The 17,617-nt window shown below is 35.3% G+C and overlaps 1 protein-coding gene across 2 annotated transcripts in view; it reads right to left on the bottom strand.

The window, feature by feature from the left end:
- Positions 1–7,530: 7,530 nt before the first annotated feature.
- LOC127860594 (voltage-dependent calcium channel subunit alpha-2/delta-2-like) overlaps positions 7,531–17,617 on the bottom strand; it is a 60,949-nt gene continuing 50,862 nt past the window's right edge. For both annotated transcript variants that reach the window (XM_052398734.1, XM_052398733.1), the window contains 4 exons: positions 16,955–17,165; positions 16,044–16,182; positions 9,034–9,196; positions 7,531–8,075 (listed from right to left, as the gene is read on the bottom strand). In XM_052398734.1, coding sequence (XP_052254694.1) covers positions 7,868–8,075; positions 9,034–9,196; positions 16,044–16,182; positions 16,955–17,165 — 721 coding nt within the window. In that variant the 3' untranslated portion in view covers positions 7,531–7,867. The remainder of the gene's footprint in view (positions 8,076–9,033; positions 9,197–16,043; positions 16,183–16,954; positions 17,166–17,617) is intronic.

Genomic DNA, 17,617 nt, shown 5'->3' with positions numbered 1-17,617 from the left:
TGTTTCATCAAATGTCTCAATTCAACTTGACAGCTTGCTAAAGCAGTTGCATTTAGCATACAGTACATGTGATGTGTCAAATCAATTTTGATTGACAAATTTGACAGGATTTTTTTTAATCCAATAAGTTTAAGACTGCCAAATAACACACACTACGTATTGAAAGCCATACCTGGAGCTTTCGTCTGTATACCACTGACTTCATCAGAAGAATGATTTCTACTGTTGGGAAACGTTAACACCACTAATTGTCTTCTTATTTATTATCAATGTATAATTATGTGTAACAGCATAACAACATACTTGTTTCGCAATTAAAATATTTAATAAATACAGGTATCTTGAAGGTTTCTAATTTTCTTTCGCAAACTATTGTTGAATAGTTTAAATTGTGTCGCCACTAAAAAACTAGCCATTTTGTAGCAATTCTAAAATCACAGTCTAAACTGCATACAATTAGCTCTACAGTTACAATTTGAATGCAAATATTAGAATGCATCATGTTATATCATCCATATTTTTTTATTTAAACATTCAAATAACACATAATACAGTACATATATAAAAAGATATGTGGTATTGTGTGGATATACAAAACACTTCACATCATTTATTTGCACATAAAATAATAGTTACAAAATAAGTAAAACTCATCAACCTACATTTCAAGAATATTTACGTATATGAAATTACAAAGTGGTGTTATTGTATTACCTTTTACAAAATTAACATTGCTGGTTTTGCACTAGCCATAAAACATTTATCATGGATTAGCAAGTTACAACCAATTTATTAATTACACAATAGAACGGAAATCATATTAATTGCATTATGCATTTACTAAACAAGCTATTTGCTACTGTTTAGAATTACACTATCTTACTAAAAATGATTACTGGTACTTAGTGCTTTAACATACTTGTGGTAAGTTTTGTATTACTAGTTTTGACAATAATCGGCAGACACTTGTCGATATACAGACAAAATTTGCATGGAAACTTTTCATATTTTTTCAGCATAATTGCCTTCAAATTGTTAATTTAACAACCCTTTGACATTGTTTGCACATCTGATCTTATTATACCATAGCTGATTTTTGTTTATAGATACTGATAGACATATATAGACTTCAAAGTTCTATAAAAGTTCACACATGCTCCATCCAAGTAAACAAACAGAACCAATAAAGATCACCACAGATAATAACTGTGTGTATAGCTTGGAAATTTTTATAGTTCCGGAATCCCTCCTTTGTTGATTTCTGTAAACCAAAACTGTCAGTTTTGCTGGATATAATGGCTTGTATAATGCCCAGCTCTTGCCTTGGCAGAACAGCTTCTAAAAACGGAAAACCAACAAAAATCTTAAAATTTGATCAATAATGCAGACAATTTATAAATGTCTTGTTTTTTGTTGATTTCGAATCTGGATGATTTTTTACGTAAGATTGTGGTACGAAAATTCCAACGGTATCGGATTTTGTGGTTTTAGGCCTAAACTATTTATAGTGATATGTAACCTTTTGGGATATCGGTAAAGTGCGAGCAGACGAGGTGAAAATACTTTAAAAATAAAAGCTAAAAGACTAAAAAGTTAGATCTGAATATCTTAAAAATTTGTAAATAAATGTAATTCTGAAGGGTAACAACGACGACTTACCAGAATATTGCTCATGATCAAACGTAAAACTTATTTCTGAGAGCGAATGGAAAATGCGTCACAAATTCTGATACATAAACAGTAGGGTGTCGTTATTGAAATACCGCGAGAATACTTAGAATAGAGATGCCAACGATAGTGTTTAAAACAAATAATTTTTTAACAAGCGTTTGTGATTTGTCAGGATAATAATAACAATAAGATATCGAAAAGATAAAAGCAAATAAATTCGACAGAAATCGGAGATTCGGCTATATATTTAAGACGGGTTATGTTCCCCTAAATTGTGTTCGGTGAAGACTGTTACTATATTTAGTGAACCAGTCTTCGGCTTATACCCACTGAAGAAGAGCATTCAGGGGAGATAATTGAGTAATGACCTAATTCTGGAACGGTTGCGAAGAAAAACAAATAATGCGAGAATATTTAGTGCGATTCGCTACACAATTATGATGTCATTGATATAACTTTTTCTGAGGTATGTATTTACATGTGATTTAGCATATGTCAAAGTGTTTTTGATTTGTTCAAGTTCATAAATAGCATCGCGAAAATATATGTCGCGTGGCAATTTTTTTTGAGACGTATCCATATGTGGTATTCTTATGTAATTTTATGTCTAAATTCCCATATGTATGAACGGTCAACGCCCGCTTCGCGGGCTTTTGCCCGTATAAATAGCTGATGTTCTCTTTAATCGTATATTTTTTGCATTTGCAGAATAACTAAATGGCATCGACCCCTTTACAAGGGTAATATTGTGTTAAACAAGTCCATAAAATCATCCGGAATATCGCGTAAATCTATATGCAGTCTATAGGCAAAGAAGCAATTTTGGTGTTAGCTTGTCTAGGTTTTCTTCCCGCTGAGCCACGTGATTAAGTGGGCGGAGCGATCACTGATAAGGCGTCATGTCAATTAACTGATCATAGATGTGTGTACAATGCGATAAGAAAACATTGCCTAGGGGCTTATCTCCAATGGCGAGTAAAATAGCGCTAATCCTCTTGAATATCAGGACAATAAAACACATGTCCTCTTTTGTATTGAGAGAAAGTGTAATGTGGGCCCTTTCATGAGATACAAATTGCAGTAGGCCAATTATTAAAAAAGATCCTAACTTGACAGCCAGCTGGGGGGGGGGGGGCGGGCCCATGGCCTGCGTACGGGCCTGGATCTACCCACATTGTATGCCTGAATGACTGTTAATAACAATCATAAAACCTTTGTAAATCTAACAAACATCAATAAAAACAAATCCTTGAATGGTGTTTTATTTTTAATTTGTTTAACTTTAACCTACATAAAATCATACATATTGTCTCAAAATAAGTAAATCTGATTGGTACAAATATAACGCAATTAATATGCACACGACTAGAATGATTAGTATACTACACAAATTATTGTACAAAGTGAAGTGTTATTACTGCCAAATATGACACATGGAATGGTACACATATATTTTTGTTTCACCAGTTGATGCTATCATAGAATAAGACAAAACAAAGACAAATTCAAGTCTATAAAGATAATATAACAAGAGGGCCAATTGCCTTGATCTCTGCACTGAGACTAAAATGAACTTTAATGTTTTGTTTCGTTATGTTTCAACCATTTAAGAACTCAAAAGAGACATCAAACTTCACCATGATTAGGCAAAAATTGACTTCTAGAATGTCTCTTATACCCATGCGAGAGAAATTGCCCAAACCCCTGGAAGCCAAATTTTTCAACAGACTGGAAGAATTGTCAAACTTGCCCAATATATAATATGAACAAATATTCTGATTTCATGATGAATGACAAAAGTGTTCACATTTTTAAATTAAATTAATATGATCTAATGACTTAGATTTTGATCCCACATAACACACCATTGACCTCAGCCAAAACATCATTAGACAAATTTTTGACTACCGGTAATACAAAAAAGGGGAAAAAAGTGTCCTCTAGAGTGTTGACAAGGTAAATGTGTATACGGTCAACCAAGGTTCCTGGGTCAATGCATTATGGATGACGCACAATAAAGCGATGGACACATGGTGATTTCAAAAAGCTCATGGTGAGGATAATGTGCTCAAGTGAGCTAAAACAAGGGAATGTTTAACATTTCAACGTAAACTATTGAACATAGCTATGCATAAAATAAAATTATAAATTAAACAAGAAACCATCGGAGACGGGTGATGCTCCCCACAGGTTTTTTTTTGTCACAATATTGCACTACATATTCAGATCAAAGGAAACGTCTTGAGGGGCATAACTTTGGACAAAATAATACGATGGATGGTTTAGCAACTTAAAAATTTAAAAGGGCCATAACTCTCTAAATAAATCATCTAACCAGAACCCACAAATAACATGCGCATCTCCTCAAGGTAGTTAAGCTTCCCATAAAGCTTCATTGAATTCCAGTCAGTAGTTGGGGAGAAATAGCCCGGACAAGAATTGCACTATATGTACAGTTTATAGAAAATTTCAAAGGGCCATAACTCTGTGAAAAATCATCTGACCATAACCGGCTGATAATACGCACATCTCCTGTTGGTAGTGAAGCTTCCCATAAAGTTTCATTGAATTCCCGTAATAAGTTGCTGAGAAATAGCTCGGACAAGAATTGCACTATATGTACAATGGAAAATTTCAAAGGGCCATAACTCTGTGAAAAATCATCTGACCAGAACCAGCTGATAATATGCACATCTCCTCTTGGTAGTGAAGCTTCCAATAAAGTTTCATTGAATTCCGGTCATTAATTGCTGAGAAATAACCCAGACAAAAATTGTGCACGGACGGACAAACAGATGGACGGACAGACGAAGCGGCGATTATATGCTCCCCCCCAATTTTTTTTTGAGGAGCATTAAAACAACACACAAGAATAACACTATCTTATAACAAAATACAACTGACAAATATATTTGTGACTTTAACAACATACACTGTACACACATTTTACCCGAATGAAAATGAATGTTTGATCTTAGATCTACCAGTATATTTTTTTGACATAATAATTATTGACATTGTTACATTCATTCAGGACAAGCACAGACAAACATATGAGCCGCTCTCTGTGCAAAGGGTGTTTAATGAGTGTGCGTAAAGTGTTGTCCCCGATTAGCCTGTGAAGTCCACACAGGCTGATCAGGGACGACACTTTCAGCTGTATGATATTTTTTGTTTCAAGAAAGTCTCTTTTTAGCAAAAATTCAGTTTAGATGGAAAGTGTTGTCCATGAATAGCCTGCACTGCACAGGCTAATCTGGGACGACCCTTTACGCACATACATTAAACCCCTTTTTCACAGAGCACAGCTCATATATTACTGACAAACTTGCCATTCTACCTCAAAGTCTGATATTGGCCCTTCAGGTAAGCAGACGATTTTAAATGCCTTATTGCATTGCCTTATGATGGAAGATATTTGTAGTAAATCTTTTTAAAAAGCTGCATGACAAAGTTACAACTTAACATAATTTTATATGTTAACAATAGACTAATAATATTTCTTAAATTTCCTTTCAAAAGTAAGATCAGCAAAAGCATCTCTTAGCTCACAAAAATACTGCAACAGTATAGAACACTACTAAATGAATAAAAAGTAAATAAAATATGGTAACAACATATCAATAGTGCATGTACAAATAAAAAATAAGTGCAAAACACAATTTCACTGAGATAAATTGAAATCTGTAAACAACAATTTAATAAACAAAAGCACCTAATAAATAAATATTTTTGTACACAATTGTTAACAATACAAACATAAAAATAAGGTCAACAGTGGTTGTCACATATTTATATTAATATTGTAATTCTAAATACATTCATGCAAATGTCAAAAAAGAAAAAAGTTCTTACCTTTTTATTACACAAAATAAAAATATCTAAATCTAAACTTACAATTCAAAGTCTAGAAAAACAAACAAAATGCTTGATTTGTTTTTTATGTGATTCTTGACATCATGGCATGAAAGGTAGACAATAAACATTTTCATGAAAAAAGGTTAGCAGTTTTTAAGCAAAGTTATAGAGACTAGGATATAAATCTCCATTATCTTTCATAATTATTCAAATATGCTTATAATGGCATGTTATAAAGGTGCCTATATATAAATATTGTTTTATCAGAACAGCTCTGTTTATAAAGTCCATGTGTTGAGGTATGTGATAATACTCGACTATAAAGTCATTAGTTTTATTAGACATGTATCAGCTTAAACAAAACAAACAACTTGAGCTAATGATGTGTAACATTGGAGACACAGAGAAGCAATACAAAGCAAATGTTTATTTAAAAAAAAGAAGTATACATGCATAAGTGCTAATAATGTCATATAGAACAAGCAGAAACTTAACCTAACAGTGTGAAATCATTCACATTCGTAAGCATACAATTTTGTGATTTAAAAAACAACTAAACTTTTTTGTGGACACGCTAATTCTTTGATTTCTGATTTTCGAAAAAAAGAGGAGTATGCATTGCTTATGTTCAGATGTTATTGTGGATTACACCAACGAAACCAACACAAGACTAGAAATGGCACGGCAGAGTCCGACGCGAATCCCCTCGTCGCATATTTCACCAAGACACGCCCCAGGATTGGTATTGGGGCCATGCATAGTCGAGATTGACCGTAATGTCATAAGAAATGTTTAAGTATCAATTTGAGGTAAATCGGTGTAGAAAAGAAGAAATCAATGTAAAATAACCTAAACATATGAGTTAAAATCTCTGACCCGGCCCCCCCACCCCCCAAAAAAAACACTTTTGACCCAGGGGTCAGATCAAAATTCCAAATAGTGAACTGTCGCACATATGCTCATGTGTTTAAGTTTCAGGGTTCTAGTGCTAATAGTGTAGGAGGAGATAGTGGCCAGGACAGACGGAGAGACGGCAGAGATAACCATAATAGATTTCAAAATCTAAACGCGGACCCTAAGTTCAAGGTCAAGGTCACAGGGATCAAAAATTGTCTGGCATGGAAAGGTCTTGTCCAAATACACATGGGTACCAAATATGAAAGCATTATCTGAAGGGACACAGACGTTTTGAGCTTTTTTTTAATCATGGTCACAGATTTCGAAACCTGAACGCGGACCCCCAAGTTAAAAAATTTCATGCGCATGGAAAGATGTGGTCCAGATACACATGCCTACCTAATATGAATGCAATATCTGAAGGGACACAGTAGGAATGAGCCTTTTTCGAATCGCCTTCGTGGATTTTGAAACCTGACGGCTGACCTCAAGGTCAAGATCACAGGGGTCAAAATTTTTATGTGCATGGAAAGGTGTTGTCCAGATACACATGCATACCAAATATGAAAGCAATATTTGAAGGGACACAGTAGTTATGAGATTTTTTTGAATCGCGGTCGCAGATTTGGAAACCTGAACGCGGACCCCAAGTTCAAAAATTTCATGCACATGGAAAGGTTTTGTCTGATACACATGCATACAAAATATGAAAGCAATTCTGAAGAGACACAGTAGGTATGAGCCTTTTTCAAATTGCGGTCGCAGATTTCGAAACCTGAACGCTGACCTCAAGTTCAAGGTCAAAGGGGTCAAACATTTTATGAGCATGGAAAGGTGTTGTCCAGATACACTTGCATACCAAATATGAAAGCAATATCTGAAGGGACACAGTAGTTATGCGCCTTTTTTGAATCGCGGTCACATATTTCGAAACCTGAACGCTGACCTCAAGTTCAAGGTCAAGGTCACAGTGGTAAAAAATTGTATGCGCATGGAAAGGTGTTGTCTTGATACACATGCATACCAAATAGGAAAGCAATATCTGAAGGGACACAGTATTTATGAGCCTTTTTGGAATTGTGGTCGCGGTTTCAGGAAAATCTCTGACCCAGCCCCACCCCAACCCCCATAACTTTTGACCCAGGGGTCAGATCCAAATTCCGTCACCGTCACTGTCGCAAATATGCTCATAGCTACCATGTGTGTAAGTAATGAGGTTCTATTGCTTATAGTGTAGGAGGAGATAGTGGCTAGGACGGACAGACGGCGGAGATAACCACATAATCCCCACTTTTTCTCTGAAAAGCGTGGGGATAATAAATGTCCCATAAATACAAATTGTTTTACAGTATATTACAAACAAGAGGGAAGTAACTTGTAACTTGTTATTTTCTATATGTTGCTTATAAAATGACATACAATCATACCACAACTCCTTAACCTAAGTTGCAGAAAGTACATAAGACAGCAGCAGTGTTATTCCTATCATGCCAAGTGAGGCGGTGTGAGTGGTCCCGGTGGTAAAGCGACATGGTAGCTTGAGATCCCGTAGCGAGGGGCACTTGTTCTGGCCCGCAAGCGTAACAGTGGAGGACTCCATGTGGTCGCATGTCCCGTTGATGATCCTGTAGGCTCCAGAGTTCACCACACTGGGCGAAAACAAGTTATACTTTGTCATAAAATGGATACATTTACAAGGACAGAACTTATTATTACCTCATGGTGATTCTTTGGTTAAAATTATAAGTCAGTGGTTCCCTTTAGGATTCTAGGCTAAATTCAAACAAAACTGGAATTTTATTAACCGTAAAGTGATTCAACACTTGATTTTATAGGACAGTGTTTCTCTACATTGTTTCCATAGCTTATTTACAGAAGATAATACTTACCTCCCAGTGATTATATTTATAGAACAGTGCCTTTGTATATAGTTTCAAGGTCTAATTCAATACAAATATTTGTGATATAACTTCAGTATAGATAATATGATACAAATACTGGTGTTATTTCTATATAATTTACCAACAGTAGATAGGAATTCTGTATTTCACAGTGTAAAATACCTTTCCATATTTAATTACTGGGAAAGTGGACTATTTCTATGTGCTATGTTTGAAAATATCCAAAATGCTCTTATCTTCGTTACAAAGTATTAACACTCGTTTATGCGCAACATGCAATTTTTCTTTGATGAAAATATACTTATTTCAAATAAAATAGTTTTTTCTTTTTTTTTCATATTAGTATAAGATATCACATAAGTGGGGAATATTACATGATTATGGTCCTCCAGCGGTATGTATCACACTTGTTGATTGCTTGACATCAAAGTCAACTTGCCCTTCAAACTTGTGGACAACAAATATATTAACTTGTGCAATACAACCCAACATAACACCTCATTCCATAAGTATATAATGTTAAACCTAGTGATTTTGCAGTTAAAGTTAAAGGACAGTGTTTATTTTTAAGGTTTAGAATCAAAGTTCACACAAGAGTGGATCTTTTGCATACCTTTTAGTGATTTTACAGTTTCCAGAGTTTCTTATTCTAATTTCATACAATACTGGACCTAATATGCTTTGCACCAAGACAATAGGCTCATACCTTCTAGTGATTGCGCAGTTGAAGTTATAGAAGAGTGACGCCCTGTTATGTTTCCAATTTTCAATCACTAGCAGATATAGATTGGTCTTTGGAAGTGTAGTAACATAATAAAACCCAGACATACAGGGGCCAGAAACGTTTCCTGTCACCATTCCACTTGGACCTGAAAAATGTACAAAAAAAATTACTGTAAAAAAAGATGAAAAAATAAACCTTGGCAGTTAATCACTGAAGCCACCTATTTATTGAGTTGCATTAATAAACAAGCTGATGATACTTCCAAGGTAGCCCTAAGGGATACCCTAAGGACTGGAAATTTTTTAAATACATGGACAAATCTACAGGGTGAGCAGATTTTATATTTTTTTCCTTATATTTTTCACTCATTAAAAATTGGGCATTGTAGTGCAATTCAGCATTATACAATCACAACCCGTTTGTAAACCTGAGGACCTTTATAAGTTGTGACACATTGGAGTTTTTAAAATCAAATCAATGTTTTTTGCCTGTGAGAAATGTTTAACAAAAACATTGGCTTCTTGCCAACAAAATATAGATACGGTACTTCTGCAGAGATAGGGCAAATCCCAAGAAGGTGGCACTAAGAACAGGAGGACCCACCAATTTATATTTTAAGCTATTATAAGGTATTGTAAAATGCTCTGTAAATTGTACTGGAGTAAGTATCATGTGACCAATCATGAGCAACATCAACGAAGCAACAAAAGGCAATAGATACATAAAGCTATTGATATGATAAGTACTGTGCAATGATTTCACCATCATTAAAGGGCTGACCTCCTCCCTTTAATAATATAAAACAAAACAAACAAGAGAGCCTGAAAGGCCCAAAGTCGCTCACCTGAGATAAAAAGATATTAGGACAAATCTTTGACCAAATGTCATGAAGATCTTAAAATAAATGTGGCCTCTAGAGTGTTAACAAGGTTTTACTATAGCCATATTAGGAAAAATGCCCCACCTCCTGGCAGCCATGTTTTTCAACAAACCGGCATCATTTTAAAACTCTTCCAAGATATTATTGGGATGAATCTTTTGACCAAGTTTAATGAAAATCGGACATTAAATGTGGCCTCTAGAGTGTTTACAAGATTTTACTAGAGCCATATAAGGAAAAATGCCCCGCCCCTTGGAAGCCATGTTTTTAAAGGAAACATAATTATTTTTAAATTCATCCAAGATATCATTGGGACCAATCTTCTGACCAAATTTCATGAAGATTGGACAATAAATGTGGCCTCTAGAGTGTTAACAAGGTTTTACTATAGCCATATATGGAAAAACACCTCGCCCCCTGGTGGCCATGTTTTTAAAGCAACCAAAACCATTTCGAACTCATCCAAGATATCATTGGGAAAAATCTTCTGACCAAGTTTCATGATGATCTGAAAATAAATGTGACCTCTAGAGTGTTAACAAGGTTTTACTATAGCCATATAAGGAAAAATGCCCCGCCCCCTGGCGGCCATGTTTTTCAACCAACCCGTTTACCGGCATCATTTTCAAACTCGTCCAAGAAACTATTGGGATGAATCTTCTGACCAAGTTTTATGAAGATTGGACAATAAATGTGGCCTCTAGAGTGTTAACAAGATTTTACTATAGCCATTTAAGGAAAAACCACGCCCCTTGGCAGCCATGTTTTTCAAGCAAAGGTTACCATTTTTTAACTCATCCAAGATATCATTACGACAAATCTTCTGAGCAAGTTTCATGAAGATCTGAAAATAAATGTGGCCTCTAGAGTGTTAACAAGGTTTTACTATAGCCATATAAGCAAAAATGCCCCGCCCCCTGGCGGCCTTGTTTTTGAACCAACCAGCATCATTTTCGAACTCGTCCAAGATATTATTGTGATGAATATTCTGACCAAGTTTCATGAAGATCAGACAATAAATGTGGCTTGAAAAACATGGCTGACAAGGGGCGGGGCAATTTTCCTTATATGGCTATAGTAAAATCTTGTTAACTTTCTCGTTTGCTCAATCTTCATGAAATTTGGTCAGAACATTTGTTTCCTGTGTAGTAAAGTTTGGTTTGACCTCTTCTGAACTGTATAAAATAAGCTGTTTTGGCTGATTTAAACACATCTTGATGCTTTCTTGAAAAGTTAACAGCTCTTGAAAAAGGTTGGAATTTTGAAAATAATTAAACTCTAAATTATTTTTAACACCAGCATCAAGACATTTTGGCATTATTTTCTAAATTATTTTTATTATTTAGATTTTTATTTGGCATTTTCTAAATTAGAAAGACTCTATTCTATTTCAATAACTTTATTTATTTGATTCACTGAAGTTTCCTAATCTCCATAATATTGTTCATTAGATTAAATTAGACCTATTTTGCAAACTAGATTTTTGAAGCACTTTCTAGACTAACAGTAACTTATATTTATATCAGTTTTTTTTGACAGATTTTGAACTTCTTTTTACATTCATTAAGGTATTTGCTTTATGTTGTTCATTTTTGTAACGATACTTAGATTCTTTAGACTTGGCTTGTACCTGTTCTTAATTTTTCTGTCATTGTTCATTTTCCGAGTTCTTGGAATAAAAATTAGATATTTTTGTTAAAGCTGCCTTGGTTTTCACTTAAAAATAAATTCTTTGAGTGTATTTATGCGTCCCTGACTTAACGCCTTTAGTTAATTGAATTACAACCAGTCAGTATAGTCATCCTGACCGGATATAAGAGTTCGTCAAATAAATATTTCCCCATTACATAAGTGCTCACAAAGTTACATAACTTGTAACCGTCCTGTGACCAGTTCATTTGCGTAAGCGAAGGAGACCGCACTTCCACAACTGGATACGACAGTTGAGTTCGATAATGGTTTGGATCGGTAAAAAAACATGGCCGCCAGGGGGGGGTCTTTTTCCTTATATTTATATAGTAAAAAAACTTGTGAACACTCTAGAAGTCACATGTTTTGCCTAATCATCATGAAATTTTGTAAAACATTAGTTATGTGGATGTCTCAGACGAGTTTAAAAATGTTCAAGATCAGTGAAAAAACATGGCCGCCAGGGAGTGGGGCAGTTTTCTTTATATGTATATAGTGAAAACATGTGAACAGTCTAGAAGACACATTTTTTTCCCAATCTTCATGAAATTTGGACATATCTTGGAAGAGTTAAAAAATGGTTCAGGTCTGTTAAAAAAAACATGGCCGCCAAGGGGCCATTTGTTGTTCATTCTTCATGATACTTGGTTAGAACATTTGTTCCATTGATATCTTGGGCTGCAAAGAACAGGTCATTTCTTTTTGGGGGCCATGTTTTTCCACCGATCATGACCATTTTTGCACTCGTCTGAGATATCCACAAAACCAATGTTTTGACCAAATTTCATAATGATTAGGCAAAAAATGTGACTTCTAGAGTGTTCACAAGCTTTTTTTACTATGTAAATATTAGGAAAAAGCTCCCCCCCCCCCCCTGGTGGCCATGTTTTTTTACCGATTCATTCCATTTTCGAACCCAACCGTTGTATTCAGGAAACAAATATTCTGACCAAATTTCATGAAGATTGGACCAAAAGTGTGACTTCTAGAAGGTTCACGTGTTTTTACTACATACATATAGAGAAAACTGCCCCGACCTCAGCGGCCATGTGTTTTTTTAACCGATCTGGACCATTTTTGAACTTGTTTGAGATATCAATGAAACCAATGTTTTAATTGGGCAAAAATTGTCACTTCTAGAGTGTTAACAAGGTTTCTCTATAACCATATAAGGAATACTGCCCCGCCCCCTGGCGGACCGGAACCATTTTTGAACTCAACCAAGATATCATTAAGACAAACATTTTGACAAAGTTACATGAAGATTGGGCATCAAATGTTACTTTTACAGTGTCCACAAGGTTTTTCTTTCTTTTGACCTAGTGACCTAGTTTTTGACCCAGCATGACCCAGTTTGGAACTCGGTCGAGGTATCATTGGGACAAATGTTCTGACCAAGACGCACGACCGATGCACCACAGACAAAAGGTGATCCCAAAAGCTCACCATGAGCACATTGTGCTCAGGTGAGCTAAAAAAAGAACAAATTACCCACGTTAGAATTTAACAAGCTGCTAAATATTTTGTACACTTTATTCTCTCCAGCAGCAATACTTATTGTGTTACAATTAAAATAAAAATAACGAACAGATTAAAAAATGAATGAACAGACAAACAAACAAGTGCATTTCTAATTACTTTCTGAACAAAAATATCAGTGAAAATGATTAATGACCCTTTAAGGATAAGCTTAGCTAACATATGGGCAAATTGTGTGGAAACAAATTATTGTTTTAACGGTTATAACTCATTCAAATTACCCCGTAGGTTTCCACGTATAGCGCGCAGTGTTTTACCTCTAAAATTCAAATTAAAAAGCTGGTGCGCGCTATACATTGATACAACGCTATCCTGGCTGCTAAATTGGTATAAAATATGTTGTGTAATCTTAAATAATCAAAATGGCCACCATGTTTTTTTCCAGAAAACTACCACCCTATAATCGTACAGACTGAGGGGCCATTGTCGAAACAACAAGAAGTCGCTACTGGTAGATATGAATGCGGTAGAAGAAGTTTTGGTCAAAAATAAATTAGTTTGAATAAACTTGCGGACATTTCTTTGTTTGTGTTTTTACACTTCTTTATTGATGAATTCCGATGGGGATTGTTGTCGACATTCCGGAGAGCAGGCAAGGGTAGGTGCGAACGAGGTCTTTTTTGCGGGTAACGGTAGGTGTGAAAGGGGGTCATTTTGCACTTCGTAATAGGCAGATGTTATTGAGTAATATGTGCCACGACTTGTTAAGACGCTAATTGACATTTGAGACACTAATTGACACTTGAGAACGTGAAGATATGCAATTGCATTTTGTGTGTATAAATATTGAACGTTCAAAAGTGGTGTACCTCAACAACTGTATCCCTATCTCCCATGCGACATTCAAATTTACCGGTAATGCCCATGCTTTCCCCGAGGAAAAATCACACGATAAACACTAGTTCTTATTTTCTCACGTTTTTCACGAAATGCACGTGGACTGTTAATCTTTTGCTAGAAAATTACAAAATTGTCAGCAAAGTATAGTGCTATGCAACCCATGCTCCTAATCATAATGACGCTTCCTATTTTGAATGCTTAATTCAGCTTTCCAAATCCCCGGATTATTGGATTGTGCAATAGTAAAATGGCGGCCATTTTCGGTCCGATTTGGTGGTTTTATTGTCTTTAAATATTTTTTTCTCCATTTTTGCATAAAAAAAAACAGCCTGCGCGCTATACACGGGAGCGCGCTATACGTGGAAACCTACGGTACTTGATTTAAACGACATGACTATATTCAAATATTTATCCTGCAGGGATACTAGAGATTAATCAAATTCAGTGATTTTAAACAGAAACATAAAATTCATCTGAAAATGTCATATTATAATCATAAAATAAAAATGCCCACCCTAATAGGAATGCTGCAACTGACATGCCAGAAAATCTGGATCATTATTGTCAGAGATCTAAAACAATAAGAATTAATGGAGCAAAACAACCTGGCAATATGACATGTCCATCCTACACTGAAAGCACATTTCAAGTGTCATAAAATTCGGATTGATACTTCCAGTGATCTTGCATGGAAATGAATCCATTAGAAAATGACATTAATAATCAAAAAGCAATAAATACCTGAAAAATTATTGGACCAAAATAAAATGACAAAGAAGTGCACACGCTAAATATAAAGTTTCATTAAATTGGAATCCTAAGTGTCTGAAAACTTATGGAGAAATGAAAGAAGAGCATTTTCTGCCTTGAAATAGTTGGACCAGACTCCCTGGAAATAGTTGGACCAGAATGATGGGAAAAATATGCATACAGGGCTCGAATTTAACTTTTCTTTCTACTAGCAAAACATTGCGAGCAACTTAAATACCAGCTTGCAAAATCAAAAACATTCTCGCAAATTTTGCTGGAAACATAAATAAAAGCATGTTTGGACATTAGTTTAGTACTATTAAAACTAAATAAAATATGACATCAACCACACGTTTTGGTGTTATATATGAAGTTCTTTTTCCCACTTTTTCACTGTTTTCCGTGGAAGAATTTAATTTCCGTTATTTTTTTTCTCTCAACTCAACGGTTAACTTTGCTTTATATTTCGTATTGTTATTTCAATCTGTGGGCAAAAAGAAACTAGTTATTTTTCACTTCGACGACATGACTGTTAAGTTTATTTGTCTTTTAAAGTGAACATGTGTGGATAATCGACTGTTTCATGTTCTTTGTACCAATACCATCCACATTATGTACTATAAGTATACCAGTCTACATACAAGGTGCGAGCTTTCGCATATGGATATTCAGACGTTCTATTAATTGACCTGCGGTTTAGCGTTCACAACGCATTTAGCAATATAACTCTTTTTTCACTATTTCTTCACTCGCAAAAAATTCTAGTGGCTTAAAACTTAACTCGCAATCGGTATTTTTCACTCGCATTTTGCGAGTGTGCGAGTGTTAATTTCGAGCCCTGGCATACTATTTGGATCATAAGCACCTCAGACCTCACACATAAATTTATAAAAAGAATAAAAAGACATATTGATAATTAAACAGAAATAACAAGTTTCATCATATTAGTGCCATCAGTGTCTGAGATCTTGAATACAAAGGAAAAGTAGCGTATAAATAATCGATGGGCAAAAACTCACTGAAAAATGATTGGACCCTAAAGACCTGACAAAGCTGGGCATGTCCATCCTAGTGGCATGCTCCTTATAAAGTTTCATCAACCTTGGATAATAAGTGACTTTGCATGAAAAAATAGTGATGGATAGAATGACCAAAAGACAGTTGTAAGGACACTAAAATTGGTGAAATTTGTTTTAAACCCATGCATAAAATAAGACTTTGGACAGACTGATAAAACAGCAACTATATGCTATTCTCTTTCGGGGATGATAAAATAGGGGCATAACATCCTTACCTAAGGCTGACTCATTGACAGTGTAACCCACGACGTCCTGTATGCAGCCAAACTCGCTGTTAAACTTTGGGATTGGCCCTTTGTTTCGAATGTAATCATCTTGTTCCTCTGGATTTTTTGCAATTCCTTCAAGTGTCACCTGTTAAAACAAATACTATGTAAATTTTTTATTTCATATGTTTCATTAATCTTGCACCTGAGTATAATTAATAAACTACATATGACAATGGTTGAGAATGATTTGATTTATGTGCTTACAATAGAGCTTTTTTTGTTAAGAATATCTGGCGTCTCCATGGGATATTCCAGTCAATTGGTAATCAATGAAAACTCTTATCGTTCTTTGCAATCTTTATTCTTCTCAGACTTGTCCTATTGATATTTGATTTTATCACTTCATTTCTACATTATGATCTGAACAATTTATGAAACTCAGCTGATAGGACTTACTACTATATGTGATGGAAGCAGACTGCCAATTTGTGCCAAAAAATTCCAAACGGTGATTGATAACAAATGTTTATTTTCAAACGCATATTGTTTGACAATTCTTGATGAATTGAACACTATGCTAATTAAGCACATTTTTATTAACCAGTTCTGTAAAATTATGTTTTTAAAACAAAGCTTATGCAATTAAAGAAAGAGAATTGTTTTGTTAAAAATTAATTACGGTTATGTTCACAGACAGTTAACATTTTGAACAACAGGGTCCATGTTTCCAAAACAAAACCCCTTATCTGTTGTGTTTTTTTTGGAGGAAAAGACAGGGGAGGGAGGCAGCGAAAGTTTCAACAAACACATAGCGGTAAAAACTAAGCCATTTACTTTTTTCCAGATACAACAATGTCATACTCAAGCTCACGTAAACTTATGCTGAGATTTTGTTTCATATAATACACTGTACACACCTTTGGTTCCTCCTTTGTGATACGACACGAGCCCTGGAAGTCGACCCGCTCTGTTCGGCGTATGAAGGTGTGCTTGTACACCAGGTCCTTCATCACCTCCCCCTCCTTCTCCCCCAGCTGCACCTTCTCATACTTTCTCTCCTCGATGTCTTTGGCTGTCTGGAAGTCTGGGTCCATGATCAGGAACGCATTTGAGTCAAAGAGGTAGCACCTGGGGTCAGAGGGCAGTAAGATTTTAACCCATTGCATGCTGGGAAATTTTTTGTCTGCTAAAATGTCGTCTGCTGAATTTCTTAAATAAGCATTTTCTTCGATTTTTTTCAAAGAATACTATCAGAATAGCAAACAGTTTGGATCCTGATGAGATGCCACATTCTGTGGCATCTCATCTGGATCCAATCTGTTTGCAAAGGCCTTCAAAATTCCGTTCCAGCACTGAAAGAGGGGGTTAAGTCATACATGTTGCATCTGGGGCCAAAGTGTAGAAATATCTTACCAATGTTAGTACATGGTATTGGAGCAAGGCAATGAGGAAATCAGTTGCCCAGCATTGTTGCTAAATCTAATTGTTATAAGACAGACAAATTGTTTGCAACTCACTTTTGAATCTTGAAGGAACCACATTCCATGTCAGCAATGTCCAACAGACGTCAACGACCAATC

This window comes from Dreissena polymorpha, chromosome 15, assembly GCF_020536995.1.
Source record: "Dreissena polymorpha isolate Duluth1 chromosome 15, UMN_Dpol_1.0, whole genome shotgun sequence".
Lineage (NCBI taxonomy): Eukaryota > Metazoa > Mollusca > Bivalvia > Myida > Dreissenidae > Dreissena > Dreissena polymorpha.
This window is presented reverse-complemented; position numbering and strand designations above follow the sequence as displayed.